General features: G+C 37.7%; 2 protein-coding genes across 2 annotated transcripts in view; both read right to left on the reverse strand.

Annotated features, from left to right (window-relative positions):
- map7d2b (MAP7 domain containing 2b) overlaps positions 1-8,077 on the reverse strand; it is a gene marked incomplete at both ends in the record, with an annotated part of 25,520 nt that extends 17,443 nt beyond the window's left edge. The window contains 3 exons of the mRNA XM_079234184.1: positions 4,031-4,191; positions 6,921-7,004; positions 8,041-8,077. Coding sequence (XP_079090310.1) covers positions 4,031-4,191; positions 6,921-7,004; positions 8,041-8,077 — 282 coding nt within the window. The remainder of the gene's footprint in view (positions 1-4,030; positions 4,192-6,920; positions 7,005-8,040) is intronic.
- A 2,359-nt stretch (positions 8,078-10,436) lies between these two features.
- eif1axb (eukaryotic translation initiation factor 1A X-linked b) lies at positions 10,437-15,875 on the reverse strand. The gene is made up of 7 exons (XM_079233947.1): positions 15,748-15,875; positions 14,281-14,364; positions 13,166-13,269; positions 12,368-12,418; positions 11,966-12,047; positions 11,758-11,849; positions 10,437-11,094 (listed from the first exon to the last, which is right to left on the reverse strand). The coding sequence occupies exons 1-7, from the start codon at positions 15,761-15,763 to the stop codon at positions 11,089-11,091; spliced, it is 435 nt and encodes a 144-aa protein (XP_079090073.1). The 5' UTR covers positions 15,764-15,875; the 3' UTR covers positions 10,437-11,088.
- Positions 15,876-18,651: the final 2,776 nt, after the last annotated feature.

The following is an 18,651-nucleotide window of genomic DNA, read 5'->3' on the forward strand; positions in this document are numbered from 1 at the left end:
CACAGTATAATATACTATATAATATACTATAGCACCGTATAACATACTATAACACAGTATAATGTACTATAACACAGCATAATGTACTATAACACAGTATAATATACTATAGAATATACTATAACACCGTATAACATACTATAACACAGTATAATGTACTATAACACAGTATAATGTACTATAACACAGTATAATATACTATAGAATATACTATAACACCGTATAATATACTATAACACAGTATAATGTACTATAACACAGTATAATGTACTATATAATATACTAGAACAAAGTATAATATACTATTACACCGTATAATATAATATATAATATACTAGAACACAGTATAATATACTATTACACCGTATAATATAATATATAATATACTAGAACACAGTATAATATACTATAACGCCGTATAATATACTATAACACCGTATAATATACTATAACACCGTATAATATAATATACTACAACACAGTATAATGTACTATAACACCGTATAATATACTTTATAATATACTTTAACACAGTATAATATACTATAGCACCGTATAGTATACTATATGATATACTACAACACAGTACAATAATACTATAACACAGTATAAAATACTGTAAAATACACAAATAAAAATACACATATATTAGCTGAAAAATAAAAAATTATAAATAATAAAATAATGAATTAAATAAAATAATAAAACGTATTCATTATATAGTCTCCACCATCTTTGTTTCCTCTAAAATCACCTGTCGTTTTGCTATTCAAGAGACGTTGTGAAAACAGTGTAAAATAATAAAAAGCATTTTTTATAGATAAATATGTGTTTTAACATTCTAAAATAATCACTTTCACACCGGTTGTCTAATCTATATTGTTCTTATTTGGACATTTAAGTGTTTTTGTGACTTATTGCTACAGAATATTTAGTGTTCATTAAATTATATAGAGAAAATATAAATGTACTTACTATTTGTTTGGGTTTATATGTATATATATTATATATGTATCTTATTATTTGTTTATTTATTGAGTAGTTTATCATTTCCTTATCTGTCCTGGTCGATCACAGACTACTCTCCTTCTCTTCCTGCTTTTCATTTACAACCACATCCCATTCTGGTTCTTCAACTTCCAATAATGTGGCGATGTTTGTATGCAGACAGCAGTTTTTATATATATATATATATATACATATATATATATATATATATATATATATATATATATATATATACATATATATATATAGATTGCTGAAGATGCATGCAGAGTCACGCACAAACTGCAAGAGGGAGGAGTTCAAAGTGAAGAGGGAATTAAAAAGAGCCAACAGTATTGTGTGAGGGGGGATCCAGATATACTGAAGATAAATATAAAGATAAATATGAAGATCATCAGCAGGATGGATGAGCTGAATACAGCAGAGTCATTTACATTTATGTTTCTGCATTTCTATGAGAACGTGTTGGTATTTAATCTGTGATTTATTCTATTCATAAGAGGCGTTTGGGAGAAATTGTGATTTGCATTTTTATAACTTGTTTTACATTTCTTTGTGTTAACTGACACAACAATGAACTAATCCAGGAAATAATCTGCCGATTAATCAATGATGACGATGTTCGTTAGCTGCAGCTGCTCCAGTCACTGTGGCGCTCTGCAGAGTACACAGCTGTATACTGTAGTACACAGAATACTGTAGTACACAGCTGTATACTGTAGTACACAGCTGTATACTGTAGTACACAGCTGTATACTGTAGTACACAGAATACTGTAGTACACAGCTGTATACTGTAGTACACAGCTGTATACTGTAGTACACAGAATACTGTAGTACACAGCTGTATACTGTAGTACACAGAATACTGTAGTACACAGCTGTATACTGTAGTACACAGCTGTATACTGTAGTACACAGCTGTATACTGTAGTACACAGAATACTGTAGTACACAGCTGTATACTGTAGTACACAGAATACTGTAGTACACAGCTGTATACTGTAGTACACAGCTGTATACTGTAGTACACAGCTGTATACTGTAGTACACAGTATACTGTAGTACACAGAATACTGTAGTACACAGCTGTATACTGTATTACACAGCTGTATACTGTAGTACACAGAATACTGTAGTACACAGCTGTATACTGTAGTACACAGCTGTATACTGTAGTACACAGAATACTGTAGTACACAGCTGTATACTGTAGTACACAGCTGTATACTGTGGTACACAGAATACTGTAGTACACAGTATACTGTAGTACACAGAAGTACATACACGTTTTTTACATTTTGAAGTAATTTATCAAAGAACAAAATGCCAAATATATCATTGTATACTCAATATATTTTGGGTTTGTGATTTGATGTTTTCAATAAACCATTAAATCGACATCTAAATAATATTTTGCATCTAAATCATATTTTGCATGTGAAGATCTCAATATATCGACCGTCTGTTTCCGGTAAACAGAACCTGCGATGCGCTGACGGTGATGATGTCATCGCCCCATGAGGCTGACCCATCACCATGTCACTGAGTTATGCATATGAGCTGTTAGCATGCAAGCAGGGCCTTCAACTCAATGCAGCCGGCGTCTGTAACTCTCTGAGGACCAGAGCGCTGACCGGAGGGCTTGTTAACCCTTCGTGTGCTGCTCGGCGTTCCAACAGGCGCCTAATGGAGCTGAAAGGGTTGCTGCAGATAATTGGTGCTGAATGAGAATAATATGAGTCAATGGTTCTCAGCCAAGTGACGCCCACATGAGTGTTATTCCTGTTTCAGGCTGCTGCATTAATGACTTCATCAGAAAACAAAGACTCACCACGAACGACACAATCTGATTTCACCCAAAATCACCATTTACTTTGTAATGCTTTTCTTCTGTTGTATAGAAGCATTCTATGCATTATCTCTCCTGACTTCTCTGGTTGTATAGAAGTATATGCTTCATGTGTTAAAGCTGCATTCTCTCTACTGACCACCAGGGGGGTGACTCCTCTGGTTGTATAGAAGTCTATGCTTCATGTGTTAAAGCTGCATTCTCTCTCCTGACCACCAGAGGGAGACTCCTCTGGTTGTATAGAAGTCTATGCTTCATGTGTTAAAGCTGCATTCTCTCTCCTGACTCCTCTGGTTGTATAGAAGTATATGATTAATGTGTTAAAGCTGCATTCTCTCTCCTGACTCCTCTGGTTGTATAGAAGCTTATTTATTATTTATTTAGTGTGGTTTTGTGTCACTAAGTTATTTCCTATCATTTAATAATTTTAACTTGTATAAAAATGTGCAATAAAGTGTGAAGTAAACTATTGTCTGGAAGATGAAGAAAGAAACATTACAATAAAGTATATAAGAAGGTTTTAATACGAGTTCGGGGCACCAAAACATTGACTGAGGTTTATTTGTATGATTGCTATATAAAAGGCTGCACACATTAACCACGTGGTGGTTGGTTGTGATGGTTATATCTATATCTATATATATATATATATATATTTATTGAAAGTATTCTCTCCGTGTTGTTCTGTTTCTTGGGCAGGCGGTTAAACTCGGTCTAACAGCCCCTCGTGGTGTTTCAGGTGAACGCACACGACCGGTCGGACGACAGAAAGTCACTCGAGCTCCTGTCTATTTTGATTTGTGTATAAATAAGTTGGGCCTGGTGTGATAATTTTGTATTTTTTATCAAAGTTATATTCTATGATCATGATCTTTATATATTAAAGTCAAATCAGTTGTTAGTCAAAGTGAATAAAAACAAAAGTTTTGATTTACAGTTTTAGTTATTGTTTATTGTGTAATAATGGAACATTATTTAGTTTATTTATCATATATTTCCATGACAGTATTTTTTATTTAATCTATTTTTGGTTAAAACAGCCTTTGTTGAAAAAACAATAAAAAAAACAATAAAAAAACTTCTAGAGTCTAAAGTCAGAACATTTAACACGACTGTGTCAGCTTCCTCCAACATGCAGTGAATGCATCGTCAACGCGCCGTGACCTCTGACCTTTTCTGCCTCATGCTGCTGCCGCCTCTTCTCCCCGGCGGCCGCCCGGCGCTGCAGCTCCTTCCTCTTCTGCACCTCCATCTTCCTCCCTCGCTCCTCGGCGCAGCGATCCAGCTGCTGCTGCGCGCGGCGGTCCTTATCCCGCAGCGCCTCCTGCACCTCTGAACACACAGGAGCTTCTTTAACGTCAACTCATAAAGGAACACTTCATCCTTCAGTTTATCACTAACATTCATCATCAACACATAAAGGAACACTTCATCCTTCAGTTTATCACTAACATTCATCATCACATAAATAAACACTTCATCCTTCAGTTTATAACTAACATTCATCATCAACACATAAAGAAACACTTCATCCTTCAGTTTATCATCAACATTCATCATCACATAAAGAAACGCTTCATCCTTCAGTTTATCATCAACATTCATCAACTCATAAAGAAACGCTTCATCCTTCAGTTTATCATCAACATTAATCATCACATAAAGGAACACTTCATCCTTCAGTTTATCATCAACATTCATCATCACATAAAGAAACGCTTCATCCTTCAGTTTATCATCAACATTCATCATCACATAAAGAAACGCTTCATCCTTCAGTTTATCATCAACATTCATCAACTCATAAAGAAACGCTTCATCCTTCAGTTTATCAGTAACATTCATCATCAACACATAAAGGAACACTTCATCCTTCAGTTTATCATCAAAATTCATCATCAACTCATAAAGAAACACTTCATCCTTCAGTTTATCAGTAACATTCATCATCAACACAAAGAAACACTTCATCCTTCAGTTTATCACTAACATTCATCATCACATGAAGAAACACTTCATCCTTCAGTTTATCACAGACATTCATCATCAACACATAATGGAACACATAACGGAACACTTCATCCTTCAGTTTATCACAAACATTCATCATCAACACATAATGGAACACTTCATCCTTCAGTTTATCAGTAACATTCATCATCAACACATAAAGAAAAACTTTATCCTTCAGTTTATCACTAACATTCATCATCACATAAATAAACACTTCATCCTTCAGTTTATAACTAACATTCATCATCAACACATAAAGAAACACTTCATCCTTCAGTTTATCATAAACATTCATCATCACATAAAGAAGCACTTCATCCTTCAGTTAATCATCAACATTCATCATCACCACACAATGGAACACTTCATCCTTCAGTTTATCATCAACATTCATCATCAACACATAAATGAACACTTCATCCTTCAGTTTATCATCAACATTCATCATCACCACATAAAGGAACACTTCATCCTTCAGTTTATCATAAACATTCATCATCACATAAAGAAGCACTTCATCCTTCAGTTTATCATAAACATTCATCCACACATAATGGAATACTCCATCCTTCAGTTTATCATAAACATTCATCCACACATAAAGGAACACTTCATCCTTCAGTTCATCGTCAACATTCATCATCAACACATAAATACCACTTCATCCTTCAGTTTATCGCAAACATTCATCATCACATAAAGAAACACTTCATCCTTCAGTTTATCATCAACATTCATCATCACATAAATGAACACTTCATCCTTCAGTTTATCATCAACATTCATCATCACATAAAGAAACACTTCATCCTTCAGTTTATCATCAACATTCATCATCACATAAAGAAACATTTCATCCTTCAGTTTATCATCGACATTCATCATCAACACATAATGGAACACTTCATCCTTCAGTTCATCACAAACATTCATCATCAACATATAAACGAACACTTCATCCTTCAGTTTATCATCAACATTCATCATCAACACACAATGGGACACTTCATCCTTCAGTTTATCATAAACATTCATCCACACATAAAGGAACACTTCATCCTTCAGTTTATCACAGACATTCATTATCAACACATACTGGAACACTTCATCCTTCAGTTTATCATCAACAATCATTATCAACACATAAATGAACACTTCATCCTTCAGTTTATTATCAACATTCATCAACACACGATGAAACACTTCATCCTTCAGTTAATCATCAACAATCATTATCAACACATAAATGAACACTTCATCCTTCAGTTTATCACAGATATTCATCATCAACACACGATGGAACACTTCATCCTTCAGTTGATCATAAACATTCATCCACACATAAATGAACACTTCATCCTTCAGTTTATCATCAACATTCATCATCAACACATAACGGAACACTTCATCCTTCAGTTTATCATCAACATTCATCAACACATAAATGAACACTTCATCCTTCAGTTTATCATAAACATGCATCCACACATAAAGAAACACTTCATCCTTCAGTTTATCACAATTATTCATCATCAACATAAAGAAACACTTCATTCTTCAGTTTATCACAGACAATATGTACCTCTGAGATGTAGTATCGTAAAAAGTACAATATGTACCTCTGAGATGTAGTATACTAAAAAAAAGTACAATATTTACCTCTAAGATATAGAACCGTAAAAAGTACAATATGTACCTCTGAGATGTAGTATACTAAAAAAAAGTACAATATTTACCTCTAAGATATAGAACCGTAAAAAGTACAATATGTACCTCTGAGATGTAGCGTAAAGGTGTACAAAATGGAAATACTCAAGTAAAGTACCTCAAATATTTCCATTGGTACTAAAGTAAATGTATTTTCATATCGCACCGTTTGTGAATGTGATGTCAGACCAGAATACGTTCAGGTTCAGTTGCCATTTAAAATATAATAAGCTGTAATTAAAATATAAATAAAAATACAGAAACACCATAAATATGTGCTCGTTAACTACGATGAAGACCCCAGCAGCAGTTAAAGGGAGCAGCGTGAGTGGAGGTCTTACCTGGCGGGCCGCTGTGATTGGACGGTGATCGAGCAGGAGATGCGTTCCTACTGGTGCTCAGCGGCGCGGGAGGCGGGGCCAGCGCTGGGAATTTTTGGGAGAAGAAAGTCAGACATGAGTCCTGCTTCAAAAATATAGCCAAAAAAAGAAATATATCTATAAATATGGCGTCCAAGTCAGCCACCATATTGCCCCCGGGCTCAGGGGTCAGGGGTCAGCGTGAGCTGTCAATGCAGGACTCCTGGGCCTTCTTCCTGTTATGTTTCTATTTCTTAAAGCTGCCATTAAAGCATTTTCACATACACACACACACACACACACACACACACACACACACGCTCACACGCTCACACACTTATTAGATATGCTAATGCATGGAAATCTGAAGTCCCAAGTGCTTCCTCTTCACTCAGAAATGACATCACATGCAAAAAAAAAAGATAAACCAGCTGAATCACATGTTGTGTTATTTAAAGGCCGTGTTAGCTGATGAGGAATGTGACATAAGAAGCTGCTGCAATGAGGAAGGAAGGAGGCTCGTTTAGGAAGCATCATTCAGCACTAAATGACAACATGTGTGGGATATTAAAAATAACATGTTATGCAGCACATACCAAGACTGTATCTGACTACATGCACTCAAACCTCCCTTATATATATATGTATATATGTATATATATATATATATATATATATATATATATATATATATATATATATATATATATATATATATATATATATATATATGTATAGACATATTATACATGAATATTGTTCAGTAGAGGCTGCTATATTCTGTTTGGAATGCAGCCATGTGATATGTTGTGTCTGTGCACTGCGGCTTCATGCTGCAGTAACAGATCAATGCACACTATTTAAAGAACCAGGAAGCTCGATGCTTCCCATCTCAGAGGTGACGTTATTATGTTACATGTGAAGTGCAAAGCGCAGCATGACATTAAGGAAAACGTTGCTATATTTAAATACATAGATAGCTAGTCTCAGGGTTTGTCTCTCTCCTTAAAAACTAGATGTGTGCTTCTGTGTGCAAGTACAATAAAAAAGACCCATTTCGTGCACATTTAATGGGCATAAAGTCAATGACGGTTTTCCTCACCTGTCATGTCGGTGCAGCTCGGAGCCACTTCGGTCATTTCTAGCGGCCGTCGAATGCGTTCATCAGACGGACCTGACGGGAGCCAGAGACGTAGAGGGTCCGCCGGTGCTCCACAATGACTCAGGGAAAAGAGGGAGGACAATATGATGCTAGGAGAGAGGAGAGAGGAGAGGGGAGGAAGGAGGAAGGAGGGAGGAGGGAGGAGGGGTAGGACCGTATGCGAAGAAACGGTTGGGTCTACTTTCTATCTACCTTAAGAAATACCGTTAGACATTTAAACAAATAAAACATAATTAATATGGGGATGTTAATGTATCTCTCGTTTTCTGAAAAGATAAATAAAGATGATTTACTCAAGGAGAATACACTTAAAGGAATGTTTCGTCGCGGTGACGTACATGTCTACAAACAAACCTGTGAACCGCTTCACTCACAGTTGGCTAATTTACATATCAATGCGCCCCAAAAAAAAACAACTCACCACTTACGCCCGTTATGCGTCGCCTAGCAACCAGCTGCTCAAGAAGATGGCGGAAGTAAAATTACAAGTAATAGTTTTATTGTTCATGCTTGTCACCTTGTTTTTTTAAATGTGTTATCCATGTATGACATAGATTTTAAAATGAGGTATTTCAGACAAACTAAATGTTAAATAAAAAAAAAAAAAACGTTTTATTGAATATTCATATGCCTTATTTTTGTTGTCTCTCTCTCTCTCCCTATCCCAGTCTCTCGCCTCTCTCTCTCTCTCTCTCTCTCTCTCTCTCTCTCTCTCTCTCTCTCTCTCTCACGTGCCTCCATCCGGCGCCGTTCCTTTAGATGTGACGGAGCGCACGTGCCAGGCTGAGTTACGAGTTACGTCATCCTTTAAAGCAAACTGAGGCAGGCTGCTGTTGACGAGCAATATGGGTCACACACACACACACACACACACACACACACACACACACACACACACACAGGCGGTCACGTCAGATGAAAGCTCTAAAAATAACTACACAAAATATGTATTATTATTTTGCAGAAATTATTTATTAATATAAAAAAATCCCCCTTATGTGAATATCTAATAATATCATTTAGTATGAGATGAGACTTCTGCATTAATGAATGCATCATTAATTGTTCTTGTTGGTTGAGATACTAGTGATTTATTATCAGTTTATTGTTGTTTTTAAAAGTAAAACATTTCAGAAAACCTTTAATACAAAAACTAATTGTCTTAATGTGAGAAATCAACTGGGAAGTAGCAGAACTCCAAGAACCTAGAGTAAATATAAATATATATGTAAAAAATATATATAGAAAATGAAAAATATAATAAAAATATGTATATAGAAAAAAAGTGTGCATGCTTTGGGAAAAGAAACTAGTACACATGTATAATTAAGTATAACAAATATATATTAAAAGAAAAGCTAAAAAATATATATAAATGAATGTAAAAATACATTTTAAAATAAATGTATATAAAATAAACAAATCTGCCATTACAAGGCGAGAGAAAGGGGAAAGCACAGGAACGGAGGGTCACACGGGTCCGGCTGGAGGTTTGTAACGTCTTCCCTCTAAAGACAGAAATAGCATCGGGTCGGACACACTGTGCTCCAGCGGCCCCCAGGGGCCCCGGACGCTCTGAAGGGCACGAGGCAGCTTCAGCTTCTCACTCCGGCTCGACAGCGCCCCCTTCAGGCCGGCGAGGGAAGCTGCTCCAGAAGAGCTCAGATCTTTATTAGAAACCCTTCAGACTCCACAGTACAGTTTGTTTTCCTTTCTACCATTTCAGGGTTACAGCCCCATGTGGTCTAGAGCAACAGCCCCAAGTGGTCTAGAGCAACAGCCCCAAGTGGTCTAGAGCAACAGCCCCAAGTGGTCTAGAGCAACAGCCCCATGTGGTCTAGAGCAACAGCCCCATGTGGTCTAGAGCAACAGCCCCAAGTGGTCTAGAGCAACAGCCCCATGTGGTCTAGAGCAACAGCCCCATGTGGTCTAGAGCAACAGCCCCAAGTGGTCTAGAGCAACAGCCCCATGTGGTCTAGAGCAACAGCCCCATGTGGTCTAGAGCAACAGCCCCAAGTGGTCTAGAGCAACAGCCCCAAGTGGTCTAGAGCAACAGCCCCAAGTGGTCTAGAGCGGTGGTCCCCAAACTGAGGTGCACCCCCGCACCCAGGCCCCTCACGGAACAAAAGGGGACCAGAGAGGAAGAAAAATATACTACTACTTATATCTTATATCTGGAAATTGGGTTTCTAGAGTTTCAGAGGTGTGAGATCTGAGGTCGTTACCGGTGTGTGTGTGTGTGTGTGTGTGTGTGTGTGTGTAAGGGACCCTGTGCTGGTCCAGAGCAGCAAAGAGTTAAAAAACAGAACCCACAAAAACACAAAGGGAACCAAGAGAACATTTAGATTCTTCTTATGTTTATTTCCAGGAGAGGAATCTGCTTCATGGTTCAATCCCCCAAAAAATGAGTTAGTGGAATAATGACGTTAAGAGAAAAGATACCGAGCCGAGTGTTTTTCATAAACATCTTAAACACCAAAAAATAAATGGTTTATCTTTTTATTGACGAACCCAGAGATTCTGTACTTGTTGCTAAATTCCACAACAGTGAAATGAATATAAATACATTGTTAAAAAGATGTGCGATGTTGTGCAGTCACGGTAGATGTTAGTTCCTTTGATAATACAGAAGAAAAAGAAAAGTGAGGATGAGATGGGAAATCTGCTGTTTTGTTGATGTTGGAAGCAAAATAAAAATGAAAATAAAAAAAGAGGCAGAGATCTAGAAGATGTTCTCCCTGAACACGATGCTGCTGATCAGCCTCCGAACCGCAAACGTTCCACATCGACGGTCTCGTTTTCATTCATGTCAACAATAAACTCCCCTCAAAAACAACAACAAAGACGTCTGCTGATGGTAACGAACTGGAATAAATTGAAACGTTTTAATTGACTGTATTGGATTGGCTGATCTTAATAAAAAAAATCATCATCATCATCGGTGCGGCATGTCGAGCTTCTCTAGTAAAATCCTCCAGCAGCAAGTCTTCAGATCTGGAAGAGAGAAAACATTTACACCTTTATTTGTATTTGTTTATATATTTATCTTCTTTTTTAATCACCGTATGTAAGCAATACTTTGTAGTAGTTCTAGTACTCTTACATTATCAATATATCATATATTACATATTACGCTGATTCGCTAACGGAGGTTTCTGTTGAGTTGCATTACGGTGCGTTCAAGCTCCATTAAGTAAAAATGAGTACTGGGAGAAGGGAATCTAGTCAAATGTAGTTTTTGGTGAGAAACAGTTTGATGGAGATGTTTTCACATGAACATAAAACATATTAGAGATGAAAATAAAAAAATATAAATAAGTACTATAGATGATTTTCAAAGTAAAAGGCTCACATTTATAGTTTCTGATGCTATAAAGTGACTTCAGAGCGGTTGAAACTATTTTTGGGATGAACTAAATAAAACACCAATGACCATCTGCATCGGGCGATAAGATAATACTTTCACTATATAGAAGAAGAATTATTAACTTCACTCATTCTTGTCAGAAAGTGTTGATTTAAATTTAAAAAAGTGTCCAATTTAACATGTTTTTAGGGAGTTTAGAGCACATTTAACTTCTTAAAGTGTGGTTTATAAGAAATAAACTCCTGCAGAAGAAGAACAGACACAAGAAGAAGAAGGTAAAAGACGCTCACGTCATCAATGTCCTCGTCGTCGTCGCCAATGTCATCAAACTGGATCTCGTCGTCGTCTCCGGGCCCGAAGGTGTCTGTCTCGTTGATTTTGGCTGCGAGAAGGAAATACTTCATTAATACCTAAACTAAACTTGATTACGCCGTCATATTAACCACTCAGGAGCTGCAGCCTCATGTGTTCATAAGCACAACGCCTCGGCTGACTCACCGTGCTCAGGCAGCTCGCCGTACGCCTTCAGGCTGCGAGCCTCGTCTGCGTTGTACTTCAGGATGACGTCGGCTTTGTTGTCCTGAAACCAGTTAGAGGAAAATGTTTAAATGGACAGTTATCAAAACCAGAATCCTGACATAAAACAACTAGAACGGTCATTTATTTTGAGCTATAAAGACGACGTCTAAATAATAAGAGCTTTAAAAGAACGGCGAGAAAGACCGAAATCAAATTAAATATTAAATAAAATTGAAATTATTTAAAGAGTGTTTTTGTGCTGAGATTTAATAGAAAATACTACTAATGAAAATACGGCTGCAGAAGCGTTGCTGCTCGCTCGTCTCTTATTCTGCGTTCACACCAAAACGTTTTGAACTTTCGTGTAGAGCGACAACGCACCTGGTAGTCCCTCAATCCGACCAGGATGATGTCCGACGTGTTGATCCACACCTGCAGAACAGAGACGAGAGATTATCCAGCAACGCACTTTACATTTCTTTTCCATGACTTTAAACCAAATGTCCATGACAAACATTTAGTGAAATCTGGGTGTAAACAGTAAAAAGTGAGTAAATGTAGTATTTAAACTAACAATGAGAACACAAAGCATACAGTAAACCTTAAATGACTCAAATGAATGAGACAATAGTTTAATTAAAAGAATAAACATTTATATAGATGCCTGTATGTATGCCTGCTTATATTTTGAGTCTTTCTTTTAAAAGCATATTCATTATTTCAAACTCAGCATAAATGAACGTCATGAACACATGAATATAACACATTTACTAAACTTTGGGGATTTTATTTTTTTCAAGGACTTTATCAGGCCTGGAAATAACCTTTTTAAAACTCCATGAGCGTAAGAACCCTGGACTCACAATGAGTGCATCAACCATGAGGACAAACTCAGACCAACAAGAATCAAGAAAGTATAATTTCTTCAAGAAGGCCAAAACACAAAGTGCTATCAGTAAAGAGCCATTTAAGTGCTACTAAAGTGCTGCACTGCACTTTGTGACACACACACACACACACACACACACACACACACACACACACACACACACACACACAATTGAGTCCACGCTGCCACATGAACGCCGGCTGACGGACTCATAGAGAAAACGCAGACTCAGCATTACGTCGGGAGGTTTCCCTGTGTGTGCCGGTCAAAGGGGGCTTTGGCTCTCTCACCTTTTTCCGGAGTTTTCCTCTGATGTGGCAGAGCCGCTTGGTCCCGTCGAAGCACATGGCCTCCAGCCGGCCGTTCCCCAGCATCTTGATCACCTGAGCGTACTCTGAGGAGCAGAGGGGCGTTAGAGCGGCAGAGGTTTCTGTTTCACCAGGGCGGCACGAGGAGGTGCTTACATGTTTAAACAACTAAATAGATAGTTAACAAGGTTTTCCTGCTGTGTTTAATACATAAGACACAATAATGTTTTAAAGTTTTAGGGCAAAACGAGCAGTAAATGTCACATGTATGTATATAAAAAAGGAAAAAGACCGGTGACCTGGTCGGACATCCTGGTTTAAAATATAACTTTTAAACATTAGTCGTATTAACAGAGCAACGCTTTAACGTATACCAATGTTATTCTGTGACTCTGGAAATATAATTTGACATTAAAGAGCAGGATGAAGGTCAAAGGGAACAGGATGCTTCTATAAACGTACGAGGACAACAGTGAAGGAGGAGCCTATTTAAATATTTGAAAATCTCTCCCGCAAAGCGAGAGACACATCGGTGCTGCTCAATGAAACAAGTCACTGGATTTACTTCAAAATTAAATGTTTAACTTCCTTGACAAGACGACGCGGACATTCCCAGTAAAAGTGTCACATTAATATTTTCTAAGAGGCTCTTATGAATTGCAAACTCTTCCTTTAAGCTTCTGATTTGTATTTAACACTAAAACCTGCAGCTGGAATTAAATCCAACAGAAATATGAACAATAACCAGTTTGATGTTTATAGGAACAGTTGCAGCCCTACAGTCTAAAAACAAACCATCGTTTACTATAAATTAATAACTAATTCATTGTTTAGTCGATGAAAAGATGCTCAACACAACTTCACAAAGCAGACGTCTTCGAGTTTATTGCCGCTTGTTTTATCTGAGTAACTAGACGACGTTAACTTGTTATGAAAATGCTGCCAATTTATGTTGAATGAGTTTAAGCTCAATTAAAAAAGGTGAAGATTTCTCTGCATTTCTCAGTTATTCGCTCATGGAAATGATTATTTATCTACCAACCAGAAGAATATCCCAAGAGTCACAAACAGATGCTGGAACCAGAACCAGAACTCACCCTGTCCGTCCTCCTTGAACACCAGCTCTCTCTTCTCAGACTCATTCTCGTTCTTTCCACGTCGACGATTCTTTCCTCCCTTTCCTGTGAAACACAGACGGGAACACTGGTGTTAATTCACAGAGTTACTCAATTATAATGTGGCCGAACATAAACACAGATATTTACTCAAGTACTGTAATTAGCGACAACTTTTTTTTCTCAAAATAAATAATGATTTATTCATACAAAATATATTAAGCGCGTGTAAGATGGTGCTCGTCATAAATTAAAGTACTTCATAGTTTATAGAAGTACAGCTGGAACCTAAACTGAAAAACCATTTGATTAATGTAGAAAACAATAAGATGAATTAATGAAAAGTTGTATTAGTTAATAGTTCAGAGTGAGCTCCACCTCAAACTATAAGAGTACAATCCTGATTTACATGAATACTAGGGTAATAATCATGAAATGATAGAATATATAATACTATAACAGTCACAGTACATTTCCCTGATTATACTCAGATACTCGTACAGCATGGTGTTGGTACCTTTACTAAATAAATAAAGTAAAAGGATCTGAACACTTCCTCCACTACTGCATATTACTTCATTGTATTACCTTTAACATGCGTTTTTAAGCATTATATCTACTTTCTTACATAATTATGTTTAATCAAAGGCTGTTCGGTATAAATAGTTCTCTCTTTAGTAAAACTATTTAACACAAAATACAAACAATAGCATAAAATAGTGGCAACTGATAGATAAGAGCTAAACAAATAGAAATACACATGAATATGAATGAAATCTTATTTATCCAATCATTTACATACTATATAACATAATGACAGTCTCATGGGACATTTTTCTATTTTATTTAGACATTAAAAGCAACATTTATCATGCTTGTACTCGAGTATTTAGCATTTTTAAAGGATCTGAACAAGATTGCCGGTAGAAGAGCAGCTAACGTGTCCGTTAGCGGCTAGTTAGCCGCTTGTTAGCTCATCTAAGGGACATTACGTTCAAATTAGATCTTAAAAAAAGTTTAATAACAAGCACTTGGTTACTTTGCGTTATCGGGGATTCATTGAAGTGAAATCAAAGTCCCAGATGTCACGGGGCACCCCGGGGTGGGGTTTAAACAGCGACTAGCTAGCTAGCTGTGTCAGCTAGCATGTTAGCTAGCTAACAGGCACAAAAGTGTTTAAAATCATTAATTATCTTAACGTAACTTCTTTATTACCAGAGCCGAATTTAAATTGAGTGATTAAGTTACACACAGGCGCATCTAACCGAGTAAATCATTTTTAATTTGTGTAATTAAAAGATAAATAAAAAAAATAAAACCGAGTGTTAAACCGGCCAGCTAAACTAGTGTTAGCTGGCCGGGTGTCACGTTTTCACTGCGTGCGTTTTAACGTCGCGCTCGAAAACGGACAATTAACACCGAAAAACCCGTCTGACCTCCTTTACTCGCCTTTATTTTTGGGCATATTCTTCTCACGCCTCGGTCACGTTAGTTCCGCTCGGTAGAAACGACTCACGGATCCACAAAAACGGCACAACAGTCGGCTCTAAATGGACTGAACGCTACGAGAAACTAGCTAGTCACTGCTAATACGCTCTGCCGGTTTGCGCATGCGCCTGCTGAGGCATTCAAAACCACAATGCTTTATTGTTATAGGCGATTGTTACAGAGACAATGGCCTTTTTTCTTTTCTTTTTTTTACAATTTCTCATGAAAAAATATAAATAAATAGAATACAAAGGCATCTTTTTTTAAAGCATATTCTTCAATGATGCTAAAAACAAAAAACATAATTTTATTTTTAAGGTCTTTTAAACAAGAAAATAACAACTCATTACAAAATACACTAAACCTAGGTTTCACTTTTGGACATAAATGTTCTCAAGAATAAAAATGGTATTTACCTGGAAGTCATCTTTGCTGTTTGTGACCCATCCATAAACTAGGTGTTTTTAAGAAAAGTTAAAGAAACTTTGGGCAATCAAACCATGAAGCATCAGAATATATACATTGGAAAAGTAAAATAATATTGTCTTGGTACTTTTACCAAAGTAAATGATCTGAATCTTCCACTACTGAAGAAAATCCCAAAAGTTTTAGCATGTGAATATTCTTAAACTAGAGAAAGTAAAATGAATCATTATGCAGAATGGCGCATGTCAGAATAATGTATAGTATATTATAATATTATAAATAAATGATGCATTTATGTGTTCACCACTTTTGCTACAGCAGCATTTATACATACAGGTAAGCAATATTAAATATAACAAATGCACAATATATTCAAACATGTAATAGAATAGAATAATATTAAATTAACTAACAATAGTGCAAAGATGTAACCAAACAAAAAGTCTCACGGGGTTATAGTTGTGTGATGGATTTGGCCAGAGGTGATATACTTGCCGTTGGTAAAGGTGGAGTTAATTGTAATTCATTAATATACTGCTGGGTAGTTTAATCAGAATGAAATGAGAATTTATAAGTTAACTTATGTATGTGAAACTTTTTACTTCAGTAAATGTACTAAGTCACATTCCAACACTGAACTCAAAAGAATAGTATCACAGTATTTTATCAGTGCAGCGCTTTACCGCTCCGCGCCACCAGAGGGCGTAGGAGCGCAGCGCTTTACCGCTCCGCGCCACCAGAGGGCGTAGGAGCGCAGCGCTGTATCCCTCCGCGCCACCAGAGGGCGGAAGTCACTCCGCTGCACCGTTCACGTGTTTACTTCCCCAGAAAGGAAAATAGACATTTTGGGGTTAGCTGAGGCGCTAGTCGAGACCTCCTCCTCCTCCTCCTGCGGCGAGCAGAGCTTCACCAGCTTCTCTTTCTCAGGTCTCGTCGAGTTTCTGCTTCTCGTGTTCAACCACAACACAGCCACGCGGCAAAGAGTCGAAGAATATCGTTCCTTCCGGCGGGAAAGTTGCAGGCTCGTCCTCTAGCAGCGCTTTGTGATGTCCGACTTCATGGTGAGTGAACATGTTTTATATATACATATATATCAATATATCTATATGTAGATCATGATTTAATATATTAGATTAAACTACCCAGCTTTACTTTACAGTGTACTTTATACACTATGAAGTAATTAAAATGAGCTGCAACATTCTCATGCGTCAATGATTATACTACAATGTTTACTATGTACAACATAAACAAAGTAAACATTTTAATTCAGGACTTTTTAATATACATGTATTTTATATAAGTTTGACTTATTTATTTATATATATATATATATATATATACATCCGAGTATCATATCACAATATGTCTAATTAAATACTGTATAGTATTAATCTATCCACCTTCAGCAAATCAATTTAAAACAGAGAAATACAAACAATAACCGAACATAATATAAATACTAATAAATAATATTAGTAACTGAAACATTGCCGGTAGTATAGTTTATTTATTTACAGGATTACAGCAGCAAAAGGTAAAGACATAGTAAAAAATATCAAAACAAGTATTATAAATAAGTAATAATAAAAATAAACGGTACAGAATCCACAGTAACTGAAGTATTATACATACAGAATAGTATAAATATATGTGGAAACAATTATTTGAGTGTTTTTTTTTTTATTGTGAAAAGCCTTAAAACTATAGAACACAAAGGAAAGTTCACAATATATATCAATGTGTTTCTGTGTTTCTCGTGTGCAGACGTCCGCTGAGAGCCCGGCGGTCGGAGTCGGGTCCGGCGGCAAAGCGGCGCCGTCCTCCGTCGGGTCGGGGAGCGGAAACTGGGCCGCCGCCGGCGGGATGGACCAGATCACGGTGGTGAGGATCGACGACACGCACATCGCGGAGGAGCGGTCTCACGGCGGCGGGAAGGGGAAAGCGGCGGCGGCGGCGTGCTACGAGATGGAGTACTCTGTGCCGGAGGAAGAGGAGGAAGAGGAGGAGGACAGCGTTTACGTCATCGAGTACTCGAACCCCGAAGAGGAGGGCGAGAGCTACCAGTTCACGATGTCCGTGGACCGGTCGCTCCCGGCCAAGAAGGCGGCGCCCGAGAGCGCCGGAGCTCCGTCGCCGACCGGCAAGCCGCTCAGCGTCCGGCAGAAGAGGAAGCGCCTGGCGGAGGAGGAGGAAGAGGAGGCGAGGAAGGAGCATCAGCGGCTCGTGAGCAACCAGCGCCTAATGGAGCTCGGCGTGGACTACCCCGCCTTCGCCGCCGCGGCCCCGGAGGCGCCGGAGCTGGTGTGCACGCTGTGCCCGCCGCCCGGCCGCTCCTTCCAGCGGGCGTCCGGCCTGGCGGTGCACATGAAGCACATGCACCTGCAGGAGGCCAACAAGACCTTCTTCTGCTCCATGTGCGAGCAGCCGGTGCGCTCG

Source organism: Taurulus bubalis, assembly GCF_910589615.1.
Source record: "Taurulus bubalis genome assembly, chromosome: 18".
Classification (NCBI taxonomy): Eukaryota; Metazoa; Chordata; class Actinopteri; order Perciformes; family Cottidae; genus Taurulus; species Taurulus bubalis.

What these genes read in the sequence shown, in the direction of transcription:
- eif1axb (XM_079233947.1), bottom strand. An exon ending in GTTCAAGGAGGACGGACAGG is followed by an intron (nt 13,270 to 14,280) that starts GTGAGTTCTGGT and finishes TCTGCTCCTCAG; the next exon opens with AGTACGCTCAGGTGATCAAG. An exon ending in GAGGAAAACTCCGGAAAAAG is followed by an intron (nt 12,419 to 13,165) that starts GTGAGAGAGCCA and finishes TCTGTTCTGCAG; the next exon opens with GTGTGGATCAACACGTCGGA.